The sequence below is a fragment of the Rhea pennata genome, chromosome Z (assembly GCF_028389875.1).
Source record: "Rhea pennata isolate bPtePen1 chromosome Z, bPtePen1.pri, whole genome shotgun sequence".
In the NCBI taxonomy this organism is placed as follows: domain Eukaryota; kingdom Metazoa; phylum Chordata; class Aves; order Rheiformes; family Rheidae; genus Rhea; species Rhea pennata.
Genome location: NC_084702.1, coordinates 81876037 through 81900354, shown reverse-complemented (window position 1 = coordinate 81900354; position 24318 = coordinate 81876037). Strand labels below are relative to the sequence as shown.

Here is a 24318-nt window from a genome sequence, read left to right as displayed (position 1 = left end):
ATGGTGTCTAAGGAATCCCATCAATCGAGTATGCAGACTAAGAGACGGACACAAATGAAACTCCAGAGCTAACACCGCGCTTCGGGAAAACTACGTTTGGAGTCAGACCTCGCAGCTGGCTTTTCTCTCACCAAATTCTAGAGTCAAATACCTTTAGTATCTTAAAGTAACTCTATATTCCAGCTAAAGACGAGTTCAGTCAAAAATTACAGGCAGAAGAAATTAAAAATAATTGAAAAGAGAAAAGAAAATAAAATCATCTTTTTTAGGATGAGATAAAAGAGTAAAACACCTCAAATATTGCACTATATACATGGAATTTAAATGAAGAAAAAAGATCAGTAAGGTTTCTGCACGCCGGACTTTCTGGCTGGAACGCTCTCCGGCTGGCAGCACGACACACCACCAGCCGAACAAAATCGCTAGCTAGTATAGACTGAAACGAAGCTTGTATTTCTTTGGCAGGAACACGTGCTGTACAGACTCTGTTTTGATTTTTTTTTTTTTTTAATTAAAAGCCTACGGACATTTTGTGAATTTCTACTCACACCGTCTTCGAAAGGGCTGAAAGGACTGTTACAACGGAAATAACTTTGAGACTAGGCGCTTTTTGCTGGGAAAGCTGCAGAGTCATCACACAGCCTTGCCGCAGCGAGCAGCTGTCTTTCTGTGCTACATTTCACTGAAATCAAGCGCAGGAGAACGAGAGCGCACAAGCAACGAAGGCCAAAACCTGTCCGCGGGAATCTCTCTCCACAGCTGGAGACAGAGCCTCGCTGCTCCCCACGCAGCATCCCCGAGCGTCCAAACTCCAGCAGCTAGTGTTAAACTGCACAGCAGAGCAATTCAAGCCAATGACTTATCCAAATCCTTAAGTTTTATCCCCGGTTAGGTCTTTTCAAAAATGGTCGAAAAACAGAGAAGTTCAACCCTCTCCTGTTATAAGCAAGAAGAACTGGAAGATGAACGTTGTCACCTTAACGCAAAGTCAGAGCAAACAAACGCCAGGACCAGTTTACTACCTGGTGCCAAGATACAAGTTGTTTCATCAGGACGTGGGGCGCACACAAAACATGTGACAAGTTGTTAATTCACAGAAGGTCAAAAGCAAAAATATTTTTTTAAAGAAAGAAACTTTTCCAATTTTGTGGTACCTTAAAAGCAAAGTCACTCTCTTCACTGGAATCACCATACAATTTCTACAGCCTTAGCTGCTGGTGCATTACAATACACGTTTTTAAATTGTGCAGAGGTACACACATGTGTACGTTATACTTAGAAGGTGCCAAAGTATTTGTTTTTAAAAACAAAGCACAATTCTTCATGCCGCAAGGCCTTGCCAATCTGAAAAATTAACCGGACTATTTAGCTCAACATTTGGTTGTTCTGATTTTTTAAAATCTTTTCAGCTGATGTAACACTGAACTAAGTAACACATGAGACATTAGGATCTCAAAATATTACACTGGATGTAATCATAACTGAGAGCGAAGTTATTTTAGATTCGAAATAGAGATGATTTGTGGCCTGTTCCAGAGAAATGCAGAACATTCTAGCACTAACGATGGGAGCTCTTCAGTTGCCTGAAGTTTAGCAGCCTTTGTATGGACATTTTGCACGTTACTAGCACAGAGGAGGGAGCGCACTCGGCAGCGTACTCACCGCGGTGCTGGCTGCGGCAGGAGCAGGGGTGCCGCGACCCTCCGTACCAGCAGCCTGGTTCTGCTCCTCCGGACCGCGGGTCACGAGGATTCGGAAGTGCTGCTGCCTCGTGTTCTGATCTGGTCTGATTTTAAACAAGCGTCCCTGCCCTGGAGGAATCCTCTCTACTGAACTGCTTCTGGACATTTCCGATCCGTTCCTGCCATTTCCGTGCAGTTCTGAATCCACCCCATCGTCCGTGGGGCTAACCTGTTCCGCTCGCGGCTGGACAGGGTAGGAAGTGCTCCTCTCCAGTCGTATCCGCGGATACCTCACCAGTCGGTCCCCTTTTGTTCCAGTAAAACCAAAGTTATATTCACCCCCTGTACCTGTACCACTCGCCTGCGGTTGCTGTAGCTGAAGAACAAAGAACTTCTTTCCTGAACTTGCTGACATATCTGGCACATGCTGCAAAGACCAGCGCCGGGGTTCGGGGCTGGGAGCATTACTCCGAGCCTCAGAACCAAACGGTAACACAGTCACCTGGGGCACATCTGCACTCGAAGCGCGATGCTGAATCCTCACACCACTTATGTTTAGACCTGAAGACGCTTCGTTCGCCTCATCCTCTTGGGTAGCAGACAAAGCATCATCGCTCTGGTTGTTAGAGGGGATCGTACAAAATATTCTGTGATTGCAGCAAACGGTCCCATTGATCTGCTGCCCCAGCTCTTCTGCCAGCCTGGGTGGAGAGTTTCCAGGAGTCACCTCTGGACTGCTAGGCGGAGGAGAACGGTTTTCAACAGGGGATGCATAACGCTCCGGAAACTCTGAGAATTTACATGGAAGTGTCTCCTCAGGAGATCCCGGGGTTCCACACTCATCAGCACAGCCGTTCACAGCTTTGCGCTGAAGAGAGATCTGCATAGACGAGCTTCTCGTTGGACGCACGTCAATGCTATTCAGCAGCTGGGGAATAAACATGGATGTACTCCTTTTTAAGGAGCCCACTTCTTGCAAGTCGCCACCACCACCACCATAATCTGCTCCGTGTCGGGAAAAAGCATGAGGACTGCTTCTTCTTGGCAAAGTGTGGAATGCCATGAAAAAGTCATCTTCTCTCTCCCGGTCGAGGATCTCCGATTCAGGGGCTGTGTTGCTTCGCCCAGAGCCAAAATGAAACCGCAGCCGATGGGCCATGGTTTTACAGGGAGAAGAAAAGGAGAGGGAGAACAGCAACAATTCAGGCACTGCCAGAAGTTAAAAACCAAAGGCATAAACTCCAAGAAAAAGTGTCCCATCTGCCAAACTGTTAGCACTGCAGCACTGATAGCGACAGATAGCAGAAATAGCCCAAGTGGCAAGCAGCATTCCAGGCATGATTGGGTAAGAGCAATCAGCGCTCCTGCACACCGTGACAGAGGGTAGGGTGGTGGGAGTCACGTGGCCCCGTCCCCCCTCCAAAGGGAGCTGCTGGGGGGAGCGTGTGTCTGTGTGTGTGGGGGGGGGCGGTTAATGCCAGCAGGAGCCTGAAACAGCACCTTCACAGCTGCTCCTTTTCCATCAGAGGAGCGGCCCCAGCGGGAGAGCTCTCGCAGCTGACTAAGGCAGCAAACACCCTCGGCACTGCTATAAATCTAAACCACATCACATCCACAAGGCACATTCGTATAAAGCACATGCACACAAAGTTAACTATGGCAAAATCGCTCCGAGTTAGTGTTAAAAGTTCGAGTCAAATCCACATGCAAATGAGAAAAATTACTTCAAGCTTAGCATTTTGGTGTGTGTTACAGCACTAGGCTACCATGGCAGAACGTGAATAAATATAGCACGGTTACGCTTTTAATTTTTAACGGTGCTCACAGCATGCTTAACAACAAACTTCTTGTCTTTTAAAAAGCCACAACTTTTACCCTGTCCCTCCGAACGCAATACAACCTACCCTACGCAGCCCTTTTCAAAAATGAAAAATTACAACAAGCAAAGCAACCTTACATACGGCAAAGATTTCTCACAGAATAGAAACAGCAGAAATGTGCAAGATAGCAGAAGACAAAGTTTCTTTTTCAGCTTTACCACGGAGCGAAGACGAGTGAAAACCAGAGACGGGTGTTGCATGTTGTTTTGTACTGATTTGTCTTAAACACCGTAGAGAAACTCTGCCCAAAGCTGGCCGGCATCCAGTGAGAAAGTTTGCAATATTACCGCAGGCGCAATTGCCAGCACGGAGTACAGTTACGCTCACTGAGAGCCAAAAGATCTCAGAAGAACAGACGGACAGACAGGATACACCAAAATGTAAAACAAACACCCTAAATCAACTCTATTACAATGCAGAAAGTGCACGGTCTACAGGTACTCAGATTTGAAGTGTGTGCTCACCATAAAATACTTGTTAGTATATACCAAAAAAGAATATCTGTTTAGCAAAAAAATGCACCTACGAAAAGAGACGGAGGAGCTTCAATTTAATAAATGGACTGCTGCTCTTCTGGGAGCTCAGAACCACAAGTTTTGTCAGCAGCTCCAAAAACTTGTGGGTAGAGGGTCAATATCTACCTAGACATTCAAACTTCTGCTTGCAAGCAGCTTGTTTTCAAAAGACACAAAATGACCAATCACGAGAGAAGTGGAAGCTGGTTTAAAATGATGCAACTGCCAAGAGACAGTACAATTCCCTATTGTTTTAGGTGGACTTTAAGCCAACAAGAAAAACACGAATAGCTTCTACACAGCAACAGTACTCTAGATTGCCTTGCACAAGCACAGGTGTTTACATTATTTTATCTAATTTTCCAAATAAAATGTGTTATCCAAGGAAATTGTCTCTTTGCACTGACGATTAAGCTTGCATCCAATATTCTCCGTTTTGACTAGGGGAGAGAAAGGAAAGGAAAGGATGTACTGCAGACTCAGGAAGTGCTTTGATAATTTGGGGATGTAAGGAAGAAACAAAACCACAAGTACTGACAATAAGTATTTCACCGTGAAGTCGAAACAATCGATGAAACACCTCCTCATTCTATAAACACAGCACGTTGGCCCCGGTACATATCAAGTCACAAATTAGTCTCAAATCACTGATGGAAATTTGCTACTTGAAACATCTCAATGTACTTCCTTTGTCAACAGCTCAGAAGACCCTCTACAGGTAGGGTGCCGGATCCTAAGCTGGGTCACAGCCCTTGGAGCAAGGTGACAAGGCCAAGGGAAGGTTGTCTCTAGAGGCGGCATCACCAAAACAACCAGAAAAGGATTTGATGATGGAGAAGGGCCGACACTGCCAGTGTAAGGCCAGTACCACATATAGAAATTTTAAAGGTCTTTAGCAGTATAGCTGAAACAAAATCACCAAGGCTGTCGTTTCTCAGCTGCCACTGTGTAGCAGCACTAGAATTTTTTTCTGAACCGTCGCCACTTCCGTGGCGCATACGGATCTCCCTGTGCCTGCCACTGCCCTCCGCAGGGAAGAGCAAAGCCTCCTCCACGAGCTCCTCACCTGCCTTGTGCAGGTGACTGTCCCAAGCAGAGGACCAGGTATTTTCCACAAACAGGTGGTGGGAGCTGAACACCCTCCAGGCCAACACAAACCTGCTCCACTCATCTTCCAGGACGTGTGCAGTGCCAGCAAAGCCCTGGGCCCACGCTTAGACATTCTGCCTCTTGGTTAAGGTACAGGATTGCTGCCCCAAGGTTTGCTGGCGCCAGCTGGCAATGCGGGCGTACCTCACAAGAGGGGAGAGCCGATCTCCTGTAAGGTCGGGAGGAACGGGACTGTGCTGGCAGGCCACTCTGCCTGCATGCTGCCACACGCTTACCAATTTACTTCCTCCTAACCCAAGACTAAGACATCATCTGTTGGCTATGAGTCCTTATTTAGTAGGACACTACAGCCTGCACGCCTTCCCTCACTCTACATTTAATAGAAAGACAGAAGAAAAAATATATATTTAAAAGATAGATATTTGCATACTACTGCTCTTGTTTTTTAATAAAAAGATCTTCATACGCTGATCCATATTTTCACAAGGCAAGCAAGTTCACTGGAGAACATATTGCACCCAACCAAAAAATCAAGTACTTTATCTCATAGACAACGGGGTGCTACTACAATTTTCAGGAGAGAACATGGAGAAAAGTCATTCACCCAGTATATCATTGCTGTAATATACTTAATCTACTCTGTCCAGAACAATGGTGTCACTTATTCCACGTACGTCTGCGTGATAACTTTATCTATGTAATCGTATTAAAAGTAACAAGCAGTAAGACTTGAAAAGACTTCTCTGGAATCCCTGCAGCACCAGAAACACATAACCATACCAGTTCGCACAGGAGAAGCCTGCGGGAGAACACGATTATGGTTACACCGGCAGATTACTAGGTTAGCAAGGACCATTTTGGTCTTGCCCAGCAGGGTGCTGCTTTTGTTTTAATTCTTTAATGTTGTGACTATTAGTCTGTATATGTGTTTTTTATGCTTCATCCTACATTCCTTGGTATACGTATATATAAAACAGACACAAATACACCTTTAAGATACGCTGCGTTTTCATCAGCTTTGTTTCATTGATTACGATTCATAAAACACAGTCAAGACAAGCACTCACCAATCTGTTTTCATCAAACACTTCAAACAGCAGACGATGGTTGGTTGGGTTTACCTACGAGAAAATTCAAGAAATAACGTCACTTTGGGTTCACCAGCCTTATGAAGATGATATACAAGTACTGGGTCATACTGCGATTAAATCAAGGCAAAGAAACAGGAGTAACAGGTTTTACCTAGACCGGTACTTTAACCGGAGCGCCGTGTTCCTACGGCACACTGCAACCAGAAGCAGAGCGGCAGCGAGCGCTCAGGGCCTTCGCTCGGCGCCGCGGCTGCGCTGCTCCACGGCGGCGCAGGTACTCGGCCGCTGCGGGCCAGGGGCCGAACGCGGCCACGAGGCCCACGGGCCTGGCGAGCGGGGCCCCGGGCAGCGCCGCCTTCGCGCCCGGAGAGGGGGCCGCGAGAAGCGGCCAGCTTAACGGCGGTGCGCAGGAGGCCCCGGGCCGGGCGCGCCTGGGTTTTCCGGCTTTACAGCCGCAAGGCTCAAACGAAACGCGGGCAGGCAGCTCCCTCAACGCGAGCTTCGCGGCCGCCGCTGCGCCAGGCCGCCGGCCCGGCGCTGCTTCTGACGGCCCCGGCTCTGAGCTGGCCGAGGAGCTGCGGCACGGGAGGGGCGCGCAGCGCCGGCGCCCGGCCGAGCCCCGAGCGCCTCGCGGGCGGCCGGGGCCACGCGGCCACCGCGAGAGAGGCCGGCTGGCGCGACGGGCGCAGCGCCGCGAGAAGCGAGCCGGGCGGGCGGCCGCAGGATCGGGGGCCGCCCTGCGCCCCGGCCCCGCCGCGGCGGGCGGCCGCGGCCCGAGGATCGGGGGCCGCCCTGCGCCCCGGCCCTGCTGCGGCGGGCGGCCGCGGCCCGAGGATCGGGGGCCGCCCTGCGCCCCGGCCCCGCCGCGGCGGGCGGCCGCGGCCCGAGGATCGGGGGCCGCCCTGCGCCCCGGCCCCGCCGCGGCGGGCGGCCGCGGCCCGAGGATCGGGGGCCGCCCTGCGCCCCGGCCCTGCTGCGGCGGGCGGCCGCGGCCCGAGGATCGGGGGCCGCCCTGCGCCCCGGCCCCGCCGCGGCGGGCGGCCGCGGCCCGAGCATCGGGGGCCGCCCTGCGCCCCGCCGTGACTTTACTGAGTCAAAGTATTTTATCGGATGAAGATGATTTTAGAGATTTAAATTCACATTAACTAGTCGTGAGACCTACAAAAGCTACCCTGTGCACGCCTGACGACAAAAATTCTACTTAAAACTCCAAACGCTGCGTATTAACAAATACGTTTTTGTGGGAACTATTCAAATTGTCGTTTTATCCAGACAGTCAACTGCTAAAACGCTGCAGACCAGCTTCGAGAGGGTCCCCGCTCGTAACGCCCTACAATGGCGACGTCTGTTCTCGAGCAGCTGTTTAAGATCAAATTTTAAAACTACTGAAATTTTACCTAACCTCCTCCAGCAAAAGCTACAGGCAGAGAGTTAGCAAGTCATTCTTCCTCGGAAAAATATTTCCACCAACTAAAGAACAAAGCTGGGTTTGCCCTATTTATTTCCATGCCATAAATCTATTATGCTGGTTTTGATAATTACTATTTTAATCCATCCTCCTTCATTTTCAGATTCTTAAAGCTACTTTTTCTGATGAAAATTGAAAAAAATTCACCTAAAACCAAAGAGTTTTAAATAATAGGTGACATTTCATTTTAAACAAAATTTAAAAAGATAAAAATTAAATACAAGAAACAAACATCCTTTACTTTATCTAGCAAGTAAGATAAAAGCCACAAGAAACTACTTCTTCAATCTTCCTTCCCTACATTTGTATTTCATTACTTTTTTCATGTTAGGTTAAATTTCAGGTTTGCAAGTATTTCTTATTATTCACCACTATATTAGTACAGCAAAAATGCTCTGCTAAAAATACATGTTCCAGTACAAAGCGTTTTTTTATTCTTCAAATGAATGAAACCAAAACTCACAGTAAGGTCTCAGCAAGTCGTGCCACAAACCACGTCTATATTAACCCTGTGTCAATTCCTACTGATCGTTTGATCACTGCAGACAGAATTGGGCAGCAATTACCTGGGACAAGTGCATTTTTTATAAAAACATGCAAACACAAAATCAGAAAATAAACTTCTTCCCAATCATATGTAATACAGTATGATTAATTGTACATGTTATAATAATGATTCATTGCATATAAAGGGAAACTTACTCTAAAATAAAATTCTTCATTCCATTTTGGATTCAGTGTCTGTAAAAAGAAATGAACATTTTTACATATTAAAATCTCTTCAGGCTTGCCATTCTGCGATTACCAAAACGTGCATTCACATTGTTTAAAAAAATTCTTAAAGGAGGAAAACACGTCACAGCAAAAAGCTACAAATAAAAGTACCGTCATCAAATGATTTAGAACTTCTCTACTGAGCAAACGGAGTGTGGGAGGGTATTTGAGTCAGATGATTCTAAAACAGATGCTAAGTATAAATCGAGTTCTGTGAGTAAAAGGCAAATTGAGAACCTATAGAAATAACAAAACCCAAAGATATTTCATTCTCTACGTTCATATACACTAAAACTATATACATATATATCTTCTCGCGCACACATTTTAAACACAAGATCAGCTTTAGGGCTACACAGATAAGGACAGGTTTCTGACGTAAATTAAAAAGAAGAAAAAAAGGGGTTCCTTTGCATAGGTACTACATTTTTCCCAATCTCCCGGAAGTCTATGGAGCATCACAACTTTGTTTTAACAATCAGAATAAAATATGCACAGAATAAAATATGCATTTATTTAGCAACCTGAGGAGAGCTCAAGCATAAAGCCCAAAACTTTTAAGAGAGATTAGTGCTACAAGCATTAAAAATTTGTGCAAGTCTAATCCGTATTGTCTGAAAAAAGCTTATGGCTCCTGCCTTCGCGTAATGCCGCGCCGCTGCCCAGCCGCCCCTGCCCGACCCGCGGCGCTCAGCCAGCTGATTATCGACAAATGAAACTTTGAGATTGGAAGCCTCTGCTCTAGACACCCACAGAGGAAGAGGAAGATAAAAGTAAATAATTCCACAAAAAGAGAAAGACAGTAAAAAATCCCAAATCCTAAGCCTACATCAACTGCTGCAGGCAGCTAAGACCTGCAGTCTCAAAAGAACGAACCTGTCGGCTGGGGGGCCGACAGCACTTACTTTTCTTTTTCTTTTGCTATAAGAAGCAGAGACTCATTTACTAACATAGTGAAGCAATAAAAAAGGAAAAAATGTTACTGTTGAAGTACTTCTGTTCATTAATCATTGCTGTTCTTGGCAAGAGAGACTTTACACATAATTTATCAAATGGAGCATGGTCTTACAATAAATTTGATGGCACTCCTGCCCATCAATAATGTATTAATTTTGCATGCTGCTTAATCAAAGCTACTAGTTTCAAGAAAAAACTTAAATCTATTAGGCAGCACAGTTTTGGTAAATATATCAAGAATCTGGCAACTGGCAGCAGTTTCTTCCACCTTTACAGATCCAACAACTGGTAGAACAAGTCAGAAAGTACAAACACCAGAACCCTAGCAAAGGAGAGGAACACTTGGGAAGAAAGACTCCAGAAATAAATGGATGAATAACCACTTCATAAAGGATGTTAGCAGAGAGACAACAACAAAAAAGTCCCATCAGCAAAAAAACCTACATCCAAAAAAGGACAAGTAGCACAGAGATAAAGAACTGCCAAGAGTCAAGCTGAGTTAACTCTTCCAAAGGATATCAAAACAAACACAAAGGTTTTTCAACCATATAAATTAAAAGAGAACAAGGAAATAAGTGGTGCTACTAAGCACTGAGGCTCAAACAGGAGATAAAACATATTTAGGTATGGAAAATTATGTTTGATATTACAATAAATGCAGAATAGCTAATAGGAATTAGTATGCAGATACAAGTTATCACAACTAAAGGTGAAGTAAAGTTTTAGGAGTTTAGTGCAGTCAAATTGAGGAAAGTGGATAACTTTTGAAAGAACGGATACATGACATCACTGCAATTCCTCTTCGTAGCGGGAAATTAAAAAAAATAAATAGGAGTCTGATACACACCAGACCAGAAACAGGAGATGCATTGTTTTGCTACAGAAAGGAAAAAAAGAAGCTTTTCCAGTAGGCAACTCAAAAAACTCACAAGGCATTAAAGCAAATCTTGTAGTTAGGAAAAAATAAATGGGAGGTCCCTTCCTGCAAAGCTGCTCTCCAGCTGGCGGCCCTCAGCCTGCACTGCCGCGTGGGGTTATCCCTCCCAAGTGCAGGGCTTTGCACTTCCCTCAATGAACTTCACGAGGTTCCTCTCTGCCCCGTTCCCCACCCTGCTGAGGTCTGTCTGAACGGCAGCACAACCATGCGGTGCATCAGTCACTCCTCCCAGTTCTACCTCCTCTGAGAACCTGCTGGGAGTGCCTTCAGTCCCATCATCCAGGTCATTAAAGAAGATGCTAAGTAATGTTGGCTCCAGTACTCCTGTGACGGATTTTCTGAACCCCATTTCCCCATTGCAAGGAACCATTTTCTCCCAATGCTAAAGTCACCTATTTCTCACCTTGCACTAATGACTATGTCCTTCATTACTCCTTTTAATTTTTCAATTTCTTTCACAGCCTCTATGGCGGGCTGTGGGGGAATGACACAGTGCATCCCCAAAGCAGAGAGACAGACAGGAGCATAATCAGGGATCTCATGGAAGAGCTGGAATGAAAGAGGAATGGAAGAAAGTAGATGTCCCTGCCCAAACTTACAAAGACAGAAAAGCATGTATCCTAGACATGCGCTAAATAATATTTTCCAGTAAGAAAAATTAAATAAAACCAGATAAAACACAAGTCTTACCAAGAAACCTTCACCTACCCTCATTTTACTCTTTTCGTCAGCCCTTTACTATGTAATGAAGATTTATCAGCACACAGATACACGTGCACTTGTGTAACTGTCAGGTTCTCATGAATACTGCTGCTCCACCACAAGACAACCACAAAGTCAATCTCCTGCTTGAGCGAGAACATGTCAATTAAACTGTACAAGCACTGTAATAGCAAGGTATTATATAATAGCCAGGAAATGACCATGTAAGCCTAAGCATTTTCCATTAATACGACTTCAACAAAAATAGGAGTTCATATATCCCAGGAAATGGCACAACTGCAAGCACACACTCCACAAAAATGAAATACGCATATCATAAGAAAACTTCCCAGGTACTCGCATGGAATTGGCCATGAATCTCAAAACTCTTTAAAGAAACAAAAATGCCACAGTCCATGTTGTTACTATAGCAACAAAGTAGGCACTGCTTTTCAGAAAAGTTAACATTTTTCTCAAGAAGTTTAATGTCTAAAATTTTATATAAAAACTAAGTTAGATGGGCTGTAAGGAACGTATTTTAGAGAGACAATAAATGTAAAAATTTTGTTATGAATCGCAAAAGGGCCTATATGCTTTAACACCTGAGATTTTCAAACATGAAAACTTAAAAAAAACTTTTACTTTTCCAGTATTCAAACACTTACAGCCTAGGTCCTACATAAAGTTCTACTTGAAGCTTTCATGACAGTCTAGGACTTGACACCAATTTTCTCATAAATCACAGTTAGTGGTCTGATTAGAATAGTATCTGTTTTGTGTTCCAAATTAAAAAAAAAAAAAAATTCTCCTTATTCTGTCTAGCAAATTTTCTTTTAAAGAAAATTTAGCTTTTGTTCTAGCTACAAATTAGACGATTTTCAGTGCATTTTCCAGCTTTTCTTACAGCACATTTTTTGTAATTCCGCTCCCTATTTTAAATGCCCATATTAGGGAAACACTTTGAAAACAGAAAATTTTGAAAAGGAACATTCTAAAGAATGACCATTTTTGCTATAAGTCAAATAAATGCTCATTAAAACAAAACTTCTTAGTTCTTCATTTCAGATATGTCTTTCATTAAAGCATAACTCTGATAAAATAAACAGTGAACGATGTACATGATATTCAGTAGGCCAATCTTTAGCAAACAGTAGGTAGCATCTGGGGGGAGTGTTTGTTCATTTTAGTGACAACAGATCATGAACAACACTACAGACACAAGCACTTATCTTCTTACTAGGGTTTGAAAATAGAATGCATTATTCAGTTCCTCTACATTTACACAATTTGTAAGTGCTATACTACTTCATAGAAGCACATTCCAGTATTCTCACTGTTTCCAAAACAATGAAATAAAAATATCCACATACCTTTTTAATAGTTTTTGTCTGCACCAGAGCAAGTTCTCTGTTCTCATCTGCTACATACAAAGAAAGTTTCACATAGGGGTCACTGCAAAAGAAGATGTCACATTTAATGGGAATATGATTTCACAGCCACATATAATTTCGATATAAATTTGTCATTTAATGTGGATAAAATAACAATAGCTCTAAACACTTCTAGCAAGAATATTTCTACTGAAACTGACTGTAATGAACTACCAAAACATTTGAAGTATGTGTAATTACAGATAATTTAACTTGCTGTTTTCCCCTGTCACTGGGAACAAGTTGCACACAACTTCCTGCATACAACTTCCATTCGCTTGCACGCATGAAGCAGTCCCACTAAGTCGTGGATCAGAGAGAAACCTGAGCCATGAGTTTTAGAAGAGATTCGTCAGGGGATGTGAGGTAACTTTACTGAAAAACAGTTCTGACTTTGCTGAACCAGAAAACCAAGCCGAGCTGGTCCCACGGGCCAAGGTGGAAGGGGCAGAGGTGCGTCCAAGCAGGCTCCCCCTGCTTGCAGCTCTACCCCACCGCGAACTAACCCTGCTTCAGCTTTTTAGGCCTTTTTTACTGCCAGGCTGATCCCAGAGGTATCATCATTTGCAAAAATACTTCAGCCTCCAGCCAAATCCAATTTCTAAGGTCAATGAAGCAGAGTGAATATCAAATTTGCAGCCAAAGGGTATTACCACCTCTACCTCAATCTCTGCTGAGCAGCAGCAGAAACACTAGAGCTAATCTCCATTAGATTTTATCTACACACAGGGAAAGCCTCACCCAAAGCGCCAGAACCAGCTAACATGGGCGAATCGGCCCTCAAATCTTTTTTTCCTCTTTCCAAGAAAGAGAAAAGTAGACACATTCCCAAAACCATACAGCTCCGTAGGTCAAACCCCAGGCAGATATCTTTCAGATGCAAGCCGTGCTGCTGCGGGAGGCTTTCAGCTCAGCCCACCTCCAGGCGCTGTTGCCTTGCTGCAGGTTTCTGCCCCCGGAATCTCCACTTCCTAACTTCTTTCTGCAAAGCTTTGCGAGATTGACAGCGTTTTGCTAGCCCGCATCACTGAAAGAGCAACTGCGCAGGAAGCTCGTTAAAGCAGTTATGCCGGCAGCTACGAGGGCCCGACTCCTGCTCGCTGCCAGGGGGACAGCGCCGGTCAGCAAGGGGTCGTGGGCAGCAGCGACTTCTCCCTTGGGCACAGCTACGTAGCCCTCTACATGCCTTCTCCTCCTCCAGGGGAAGATGTCCTGCAGGGAGGAGGAGTTCAAGGAAGACCCTGAGGTTCACTTTTGCTTCTCCAACAAGTAAGACTCCATGACACCAACGTGAGGTGACAGTCTGCTAGCTCAGAGGTAGTAACTCTGCCCAGGGCCCATCAGAGGAGTCTTACACACGTGTTGTGAGGTCCAAACAGGAAAAAACTCCACAAAACCTGGAGAAGGGAACCTTAGGTGCTGCAGCAACCTGTAGTACACTACTGCAATCTCCACAGTGCTCAAACAGTATATTCAACTGGGACCTTTCTTATATGGAATACAAATTAGCAGACTAAAAGGACCCAGGTAGGTGAAAACATCCTGCAGAGGCAGAATAGCTTCATGCAGGTGCAATGTCAGAAAACAGAACGGGGGCAGAGACGCTGCCTGAGGCAAAGGAAATGCAAGGAGGAGCAAGCGCAGAACACTGAACTGCTCCGGCGGCTCCCTTGCAAGATTACGACAGCCGACAGCGTGCCGTCTGGGGCTTTTTGGAAGGATAGGTAACAGAAACCCAGATTATTGGTCAATTAATTCAAAGAGATTCAGAGACTCTCTCAGCTGTGGTTCTCCAACACTTTCAAAATTTCAAAAAACAATTATGTGAGTGTATCACTAAACAGTAATCAGTATTTGAGTGTTTATCATACTAGATATTTTATTTTCCAAGTAAATGAAACATCACAGCAGGGTGAAAGGAAAGTAAGAATAAACAGGACATCATGTTGAGCTGATTATTAATTACATCAGTAGATGCATATAAATGCATCTACTTAAACTGAATTAAATTCAGAATTAAGCAAGGTTTACATGAAAACAAAGCATTATATTGATTTTTTAAAATGCTAATATTGCTCTGTGAATTGTTTAAGGCACTATGCTCCCTAATATTTACTCACAAAATGCCCTATGAAAATCAGCAGTAGAAACCAAACATTCATCAAAACAAATCACGTTTCCCAGCTTAGAAGGGAGTTAACACCATTTCTTCAAAATACCTAACTTTTACTGCTTGAAACTCTGCAACATGGACTGGATTTCTACATTTCAGATCACTGTCTCTGAGCCAGAGAAAGGGGAGATAGCTGAAAGGGGCGTGATGCAAGGCTACGTGCATTAAAAATCCAAAACCTAATTCTGATCTTGGTCATAAAATAACCAAACCAGAGAAGTAAACCTGTTCTGTGTGTAGAATGGGCTGTACTCACAGGTCAGCCTCAGCCTGTTGGGCTGAAGAGCACATAGAAGTATTGCAAACACAGCGTGAAAAGGCTTCTTGAACCCCAGGAGCAACTTTTTTCCCCAAGAGCTCAATTACCTACTTCAGAAACCAGATGCATGTGAAAATTAAAGTGCAGCAGATGAGCCCTCAAACCAGAAGACAAGAGAATATAAGGAAAAGCGTGACTAGTCCTAGAGAGCAAAGTCATCTGACCCCCAAAAGACAGACACCACCATATACTTTACAAAGAGCTTGCATTTCTGCTGCATTAATGGTCAACCAAAAGAGCTTAGTAATCACAAGAGAAATGAGACTTAAGTAATAGAGAATAGAAAAAGAGAGAAATTGGGAAGATCAGATCTGAGCTCTAGGCTTGTTACTCCCACAGGTTCTAAAATAACAACATGTTAATATTCTTGCATTTACTAAGTAGCCTGCTTATTGAATATATTTAAAAAACCAATTTGAAACTATGCTTTAAAGTAACTTCAAATTATCTCCTTAGCTGTGCAACTGAATTTCAAGTTCCAGTAATTTTGGAGGAAAAAAAAAAGCATAAACAGACTGTAATATCAATACCAAATGCTTTCACACTCTTTATCACAAAGATGCACTTGAAAGCATAGAACGAAAAAATTTCTAATGTGTAAGGTTAGTGAACATTGCTACAAGCCTTTATAAACATGTTTTCTTCTTTAGCTTTGGAAAATCACCATTCCTTACAGTCATCAATACCTGTTTGAGTACATAGTTTCACTGTAAGTGAAACCTTAGGAAGGCCAAAGCCCAGATTCAAGTCCAGGCGATGAGGGATGGGAAGAGCAACAAGAAAGGCTTCTACAAGCACACAACTCCACGGGCCCTTACGGGATGCATCTGTGTGCGCCAAGGACGCTGGCTGATGTCGCTGCAAGGCCGCTCTCCAGTATCTTCAAAAGATCATGGTGATCAAGGGAAGTTCCTGATGACTGGAAGAAAGCAAACACCACTCCTATCTTCAAGGAGGGGGATCCGGGGAACTACAGGCTGGTCAACCTCACCTTGATCCCTGGAAATATCCTCCTGAAAGCCATTTTCAAACCTGTGAAGGACAGCAGTCAGGAGGTTGAGGGAAGTGATCCTTGCTCTTTGCTCTGCATTATGAGGCCATATCTGAAGGGCTGTGTCCAGTGCTGGGCTCCCAGTACAAAAGAGATATGGACATACTGGACTAAGTCCAGGGAAGGGTCACAAATACGTTAAGGGACTGGAGCATTTCTCAGACAAGGAGAAGGCCAGAGCACTGGGACTGTTCAGCCTGGAGAAAAGGTGGCTCAGAGGCAGTCTAATCAGTGCATAAATGCTTCATGAGGGCAGCAAGGGAGATGGAGCCAACCCCTTCCCAGTACTATCCTGTGATGGGAAAGCAAAGGACACAAATTGAAATACAAGCAACCTGCTTTACTTCACCCAAATTTGAGCAAAGGCTTGGACTAGATGATCTCCAGAGGTGCTTGCCAACCTCAACTATTCTGCGAGCCTATCTTTTCAGACATTACTTGCATCAATTCTATAACCGCTAGCAGCATATGTCTACCTTTTCTCATCTGAAATGAATAAACATATTAGTCACCTGAGAATCACAAGAGAGGATAATACAAATTTAATCACACATTAGATAGTTTGGCAGAACTATCTGCCAAAAAAGTTGAGGAGTGAGAAATGGAGACAAAAGCAAAGACCAAGACCTCCATCAAACCTCACTTTTCTTTCAGTGTAAATTACTTTTGCACATGTCACCACAAACAAAGCTCTAAAATATCTCCTCTTAATGAACATTGATTCTTCCACTCTTCTGGAATTTACAGTTTTACTGATTCACTCTTTTTCCCAAAAAAACTCAGCAATAAAGAAAAAAAATCCTCATACACCATATACATAGATTGTGCTGCCTCTGTGCTCCTTCTCTTACATTGGTCTTTCACCACCTAATGTCACTCAGTTTTCTAACCGTAATCCTTCCCAAACTCCTATTCCCCCTCCTTCTTTTCAGGGCAATGTCAGGCTAGAAAGGAACTCCCACACTATCGCACCCAGCAAAGTCACCCTGTGTCTGGAAGCAAACATCATCATGTAACTCCTTTCATAGACCATTCTTGTTTCTCTTCCCTCTCTTTATTTCCAATACGTTTCCCTAGTCCACAACATTTCCTACAAAGATGACTCGTTTATACAATAGATTATAAACCAACCAAAATTTGTATTAAAATAAAAACAAGGCATAATCTGGGTCCCTTACTTACATAGCACACATTCTTCTCCTTTGCTCTTCATTATTAAACATTATCATCTACTCTGGATTATAAAGATTTATTGAAAAACATTTTCCAGGTGCTGAACAGGGAATACTTAAAGCCACTTGTGTAAAAATAAAGTTTAGAGAAAAGCTGAGAACTAACTAATCTCACTGGCTAATTTAGATCACTCGAAATAGCTAGTAGTAGTCTAATCATATCATTTAAAACTGATCTTTAAAATAATTGCTCACGCTTCCCCTTTTCTCCGTTCATACAGTTACAGAACAACACAGATGCACGCGTGCTTGAAAGAAACCATCAAAGAATGAGTGCAATTCAGTCCAAACGCTGTGCTTCAGGCCAGCAAATCTTCGTAGCTTGTTCACCCCCGAAAACTTTGCACCCTTTAACAGATTTCTGTCAAAATAAATGACCAGCACCACAGTTCCTGGAAAAAAACCTGCTGGAAAGCCAACACTACAGCATGATGGACTGACACCAATTTAATCTTAATACTGGGCAAATACTGCATCAGAGGAACTGGTTGCAGAAATCCTGGATATGCATGGAGAAAATCAGAATAAGAGTTACTGAATCCTTCCCTGCTTCCAACACAGTCCTTATTACATAATAAAGCTTGCAACAAACACAGCTGTAATAATGAAGATTTCCACTGTTGTTTCTAACCATAAAATAAGGCTGATGAAGAAATTAGATTTTCTTAAAAGTAGGGCTTGTAATGAAAACCTAATCCAGAAGAAATGAAGATTGCCAACATTTCCTACAGAAGTCTTAACTGCGAGGCTTTCAGTGCTGCAGGACAAGAACTATTCCCTAACTGAAGGGTTTATAGTGGCTGTGGAGCAATTGTTCCTCTAAAGGGAAAAACCTATTTTTCTGAGGATCGACGGAGTATTCTTTAACAAACAATCAGCCAGAACTATGGGACAAATAGGTATTGAAAATATACACATACAAACAAATGTAGTAGTCTTTACACATAACCAATTTGTTTCCCTACTTGTGAAGAAAATTATGCCTTTATAGAGAGATTAAAGTGAATTAACATGAAATTACACCTTTTTCCTGAAATTATCCTTGCTTAGCACAGTACTAGGGAAGAGTGACTGCAGCTCACCTGAAATGCAGTAACTGGGGGAAAGCACTGGGCTGGAAAGCTGCGAGATGGACACTAACCGCGAGGCGGCACGCTCCTACGCCGCGCGGACCGCGCAACGCCGTCCCACCAAAGCCGTGGGGGAGAAGCAACACCCGTCCCCAACTCTCAGGATTTTCTTTACACAACACAACCGCTTTTCATGTTGGCGGCTGCCTCTTTATGTAAATGGTAGTTTTACACGTTAGCTCAGCCAGACTGAGGTGCTTAACACCACATTCATGCAAAAATATTTTATTTAAGTAACTGTTTAAAATGGGGGATAGGAAACTATTTTAAATTCCAAACATTTCAGCTCTATTACCTTTCTGTCACCTGACTAATCGCAGCTGCACAGATGTCTAAAGAACAAAGTAATTTCAAGCAAACACGCTGAGAAGTAGCAGTTACACTCAGGGACCGCATCTATCCGGTGCCAACCTGCAGCCTCTGATCAGGCATATCCTCTCTCACCATTTTGTGGCAGGAAACTCCTGAAGAGGAGGCATTACACTGGATAAAAATTGTATTATTTTATTTTAATGTATTTATACATACCTTTTATTGCATAACACCACACCTTACCATTACACCCCTTACTTCCAACTAGGTACAAAGAAACCTGAACCCTCACAAAAATCTTCTCTCTCTATATATATATATATATCTACGTATTGAGAGAGGACTAGAAATTGGAAATCTATTTTCAAGTAAATGAAGTAGCGGAAACCATATCGCCACTCTTCAGACTTCAAAGGGCACTTCCAATTTCCAGATTTGCCGCCTCCGTGTACCTCTGAAGTTGGAAAGACCACTGTTTCCTCAGTCACACTGAGGGAAAAGCTTTAAAGAGAGTGTCCAGGAGCGGTCTGTCCGGGCAGCAACAGCAAAACCAAAGCTGTTCAGCCAATACTATCAGCAATTTGTAGTGGGAGAACAATTAGTATATGGATGTTGCCATTGCAAAAATTAATTAATTCAACCCAACGGGAACCATTAAAGGTGTTCTTCTAGCTCACAGTGAAAAGCACTTTAACAGAGGACAGCAAGCTATCCTCCAACCTGAAACACTGAAAGGGGAAGACTCATTACAACAGAGGCTTCCCCCCCTCTTTCTTCACAAGCAACGAGCCCAGAAAGTCCTCTTCGCTTCCCGTGTTGGCACCAGGACCACGACCCAAAGACAGCTGTGGAAACTCAGTGGAGACTACTCCCTGTAAAAGGCACTACGTTCTAGTAGTAACAGTTGGCAGGATCAAGCCCACAATCAATTACGTAGCTTTTGTTAAAAACAATTTCCAAAAGTGATCAGTATTTCACACTGAGTAAAAGAAGCTGTGGGGTGCCAGCATCTTTTAAAACTTCCTTCTCTATGTTAGCAAACTTAACTAATTTATAATCGGGAATCATAAAGAATAAACTAGAATAGTTTAGGCTTTTCAGATGTCTTCCACGAAACCTCACTAATTTATTATACAAAAACAAAAGGGAATATTCATACAGAAATCTGAATGTTACACACCTCTTCAGATGTTCTTCTCAAGGTGAATATCAACAAAAGGCAGCAAGTGTGCTAGAACAGTATGGTGCAAGTATAAACACTTTTATAACCCTGTGTCAGAACTAACACTCTGAAAACACCACCTTTGTCAGCAGCAAAGAATGACTAAGAACTACAGTAACAGCTTACTTGCTTTCTCTCTGCTCCACATGAGCAACCATGATATCAAAATTAAATAATCAGCCAGATGCAAACCTCAGAGCTGTCTACCCAAAGAATGGGTCAGGATTCCACGAAGGACTTCGAAATACGGCCAGCCTCCACCAAGGAGGAGTTCTACCAGCACAGCGGCTCTACGAAGCTGAGCAGGATGAAAACCACTCCTGCTATGTGCCTCAAAAACACAAAAACGCCTGTGCAGTTCCGCAGGAGGAATTCCTAAAGAACTGCAACATGATTAATAAGTATTCCCAACACTTACCTCCTCCCCCCCGTACTATAAATTTGGTATTCAGAAATTTTTATGTAGCCTAATAATAATAATTAGCTACTATGCAACCTAGAACAACAGTACAGGTAAACGCACACACTATATGAAAACTTAATGTGCATTTTGTTCTTAAATTAGAGCATCTTTGCTTCAACAGTTCAGTTTGGTACTCTACATTTAAATACAAAAACAGCCAGATAGTGAATATAAATAATCTTGGTTGAGACACCTTTGTTCATCAGGTTCCAGACATTTCATATTAAGGTCCAGTTAGTATAATTACATGGAAAAGCACTATTTTTTATGGATCTAGATGAAATTTCAACAGGCCTCATTCTACCATCCTTCTAACTAAAGATCACAAAATTGGGTGTACACTAGAGAATAATTCCTAGCGTTTGACTTTTCAGTATTCTGAAAGATCTTGCCAATTTGGTTGCAAATAAACATTCTACTCTGCCTCAGGCTCTGGCACTTCACTTAAGCATCACAAAACGGATGCAGGAATTTTTACTCTCTCTGAGAGTGAGGCTGCTTCTGATTTTCAAAGTGTTGTACAGCAAACATCCCTTTCACACTCTGGCTACCAGTCAATACATTTTTAGTTATCCTTGCCAGAAATTCTACACGGAATGCTTTCTTCATAACTCCCATCATCACAAATTTTAACCTCATGTAAAGAATGGCATGTTTTTCTTAGAAAACTAACACAAGAGCTGCAGCCAAAGCTACTTTGCTCTGTGCACTTAGAGGTACAGTATGATCTTCACTCCCAGAAGACCCACATACACTGCAACTTTCTCGTCGAATGTCAGGCTCAAGGGAGCCTTTCAGCCTGCAGAGAGAGGGAGAGGAAGCAAGTGGTGCCATTCTGACATAAGCTGACGTGAAGCAAGAAATACGGTATAACAAACAGATAAATAAATAAAAATACACAATTAAGGATCTGAAGGGACTGTGAAATGGAAGTCTTAAATGCCAACACTGCACAACACAAGAAAGCTAAGACTGATGCGGGATTCACAGTGTTTAGGTGTGTTTGTGGATCCAGGCCTTATTTCAGTCTTAATTCAACACGATGCTTAAATCCATGTCCCAGAACATAGTCTTGCCTTCAGCCTTAGCTGGCCCGCGTCTGTCGCTGCTGAAGAAGTCAGCCCATCCCCTCCTCCATCCTCGGCCACATCAGTGCCACGCGCAGTTCCTGCATCAGCGCTAGTCAGTCAGATCAGGCAGCTGAAGCGACTGAAAAAACAACACTACGGAAACAGTAACAGTATTAACTACGAAGTATGAGTCTTCAGATACAGCAGCTCCCAGGAGGGAGGCAGACTGAAATGCACAGTCGGGGTAACAGGCGGGCAAGATCTACCTCACCTTTAGGTATGTCTGGAATTGAAACCCAGAAATTATTATTTTGACAGCAATTTTACTGCACAGGACACTGACAGTCATCCACGAAATGGGAGGATGGCAGGGGGGAAGAGAAGATTACGCGGGCAGAGGTGGACCTACACCCAAACACAGCAATTCTAGCTATGCAGACCTGGGAAACGAGAAAGGTCTCGAAGAACAAACCCCTTTAGCACTAAGTAGTGGCAATAACGCCTTCCCAGGTTCAAGAGAAGAATTTCTTCATCACAAAAGATACTGAATGAATAATCTGTCTGCAGAAGCTAGGGAACTGTGAGGGTGGCTATAGTTTCTTTTATAAGACTATTTTTAGAAACAAGAGAAAAAAAGTAATGAGGTCTATTACAAAATTCTGTAAGGAAATTTTGTCTTAAATGAACAAACTATTGGAAAGTCTGCCCGCTAGAGGCTGAAACGGGACACACTGAGTCAATATAGAGCTTTCTACTAAACCCTGCCACAAAGCTCCTGCTCCCGAAGGCAGCTCCGGGCTGGGAGTGATCCGCGTAACTGCATCTTCGGGACTGGTTACGTGCATTCGTTACTGAAACGAACACGTAGCACAACAGATGCTTTAAGCCAACGCAAGTCCACACGGCTCCGAATGAAGCAGGCTCACGTATCCCTCTCCCCCCAGAGGCTTGCTCTGGCCTCGTGCTGCCCCCTCTTCGGGGCAGAGCATCTCCGCTCGGAGCTGCGCACGGGGGCCGAGGGGCAGACGAGGTCGCCCTTCGGCTCAGCTCGGCTCGGGGCAGGCACGCCGGTGCCAGCTCCGGGCGGCGAGCAGGCACAGCTGAGGAAGGGACGAGCATCGGGGGGAGGGCGGGCAGAAGTGTCTGGGTCCAAACATCTCCTCCTGGTTTTCTGAAGTCTACCATTTGACTTACGCTGTCGATGAGTTAAGTGCTGCTAACAAACAGAAAACCCAGCACTTGTTAGGGGCGCCTCTAAGCCACACGGAGGGCTTTGCCAGCTTCTGTGTTTAGTCTCTTGAATAGCAACGAGCATTTAGTAAGAAATAAGAGAAAGAAACAAGACCTGCAATTTAGCATGTATGGCTTCTTATCCAGAAGAAGACATGGTTTATGGACAGCTTATAGAAAAGGTTGCTTCAGTCCTGGTCTATACCTCACGTGCTAACGCAGCTTTTCCGTCAAAACTCTGCAAGCTGCAGCTGCCTGAACAGACCCGACGTTGCCGTTTGCTTCTTTTTCCTGTTCTCTGAACTCACGATCTGTCCTGAGCAGCCATGAAACTTCTTCACATGAAAGAGCAGCTTCCTGTAGCTCTAGGGGGTGACAAAGGAGTCGCATCCACTCAGCAACAGAGCGCGCCAGCGTCTCAACCTCACACTGCCAGAGTTTCCTGAAACGACTTCATTACCTGATGAATAAGCACTTCACATACAATTGCATCAGAAAATAAAAGGATGTAAGTAACAGATATCAAACAACATTCTGAGTTTATATTCCCCCCCCCCCATGAAAATTAGGTGCAACTAAGAAATACTGCAGCTTTACATTAAGTTGCTTCTCTCACTTCACAGATCTCATTAACCCAGCACCGGCTCACAGAGAATCGTGTTCCACCTCTGCTAGGACTCCGTATCATGGTTGGCCTGGCAGGGGCTAAAGACAGACATACTTCCAAAATGACAATACTGGTTATCTTTGGTATACAGATACAACAGAAACCAGAAGTTATTCTCAGTCATTATATATGCTAGGTCTTAGTTCAAGCTATTTCACAGGAGCCAAATGTTCAAGGAAGCATTTCGACCAGTCCTCTTGAGTTGCATCTTTGCTTGGAGAAAACTCTGTTTTCCCCCCAGCCAACCTGAAGGAAGGACTTGGCGAAGGCAAGGCAGTTTGTCACTGCGCACGCCTTTCACTCTGTTCCACTCGTGGCAGGGCTCCCTCCTAACTTCAGTGAGGACAAAGTCTATGTTGAGTTGAAGTATATCAAATTGTTTTTAAACCAGCAGAGCTTTAAAAAAATAAAAAAGTCTTAAATCAGCCTTTAGCCAGACAGTTTTAGCTCTCAGAAAGATAAGGTCAAACATTTAAGCAGTGTATATTACTGAGAGTAACACAGGGCTGTTCCCTGGCCTGTGGGGCTGATGGTCTCCTGGGACAACCCAGGAGTCCGGGGTTCACTTCTCTGACCGGCTCATTGGAGCCCCCGGGTCTGCCACCATGCTCCTCCGTGTGCACAGAGATCGCCCTTTCAGGGCAAAGCCCAACAGCATCCAGGTAACACAAATATTTAATGCAACTTTTCCCCAGCCACACCTCTTTTCAAAGTACTGCTAAAACTACATGAAGATTTCACTTCTCTTCTATAAAGCATCTGACTGATCATCACGATGTTACACAAAACTTAGAAAAATTACAAAATTGTGCTAAAAGAACAAAACACTTCATAGCCACAATGTGTCAACATTAAAGAGTATATTCTTCTTGGGGTAGAAGAGTCGTTATATAACTGTCACTG

General features: G+C 43.8%; 1 protein-coding gene and 1 long non-coding RNA gene across 7 annotated transcripts in view; one reads left to right on the top strand and one right to left on the bottom strand.

Annotated features, from left to right (window-relative positions):
- NEDD4L (NEDD4 like E3 ubiquitin protein ligase) overlaps positions 1-24318 on the bottom strand; it is a 190995-nt gene that overhangs the window by 97235 nt on the left and 69442 nt on the right. For 4 of the 6 annotated variants that reach the window (XM_062600389.1, XM_062600391.1, XM_062600390.1 and 1 more), the window contains exon 1: positions 1663-2938. In XM_062600389.1, the coding sequence (XP_062456373.1) occupies positions 1663-2841 (1179 nt within the window). In that variant the 5' untranslated portion in view covers positions 2842-2938. Of the gene's footprint in view, positions 1-1662; positions 2939-6254; positions 6309-8448; positions 8488-12486; positions 12569-24318 lie in introns of those variants that run through there. The other 2 variants (XM_062600395.1, XM_062600393.1) reach the window with 1 other exon arrangement.
- LOC134153877 (uncharacterized) lies at positions 1883-4466 on the top strand. The gene is made up of 2 exons (XR_009961259.1): positions 1883-3027; positions 3545-4466. It is a non-coding gene; the product is annotated as an uncharacterized LOC134153877 (long non-coding RNA).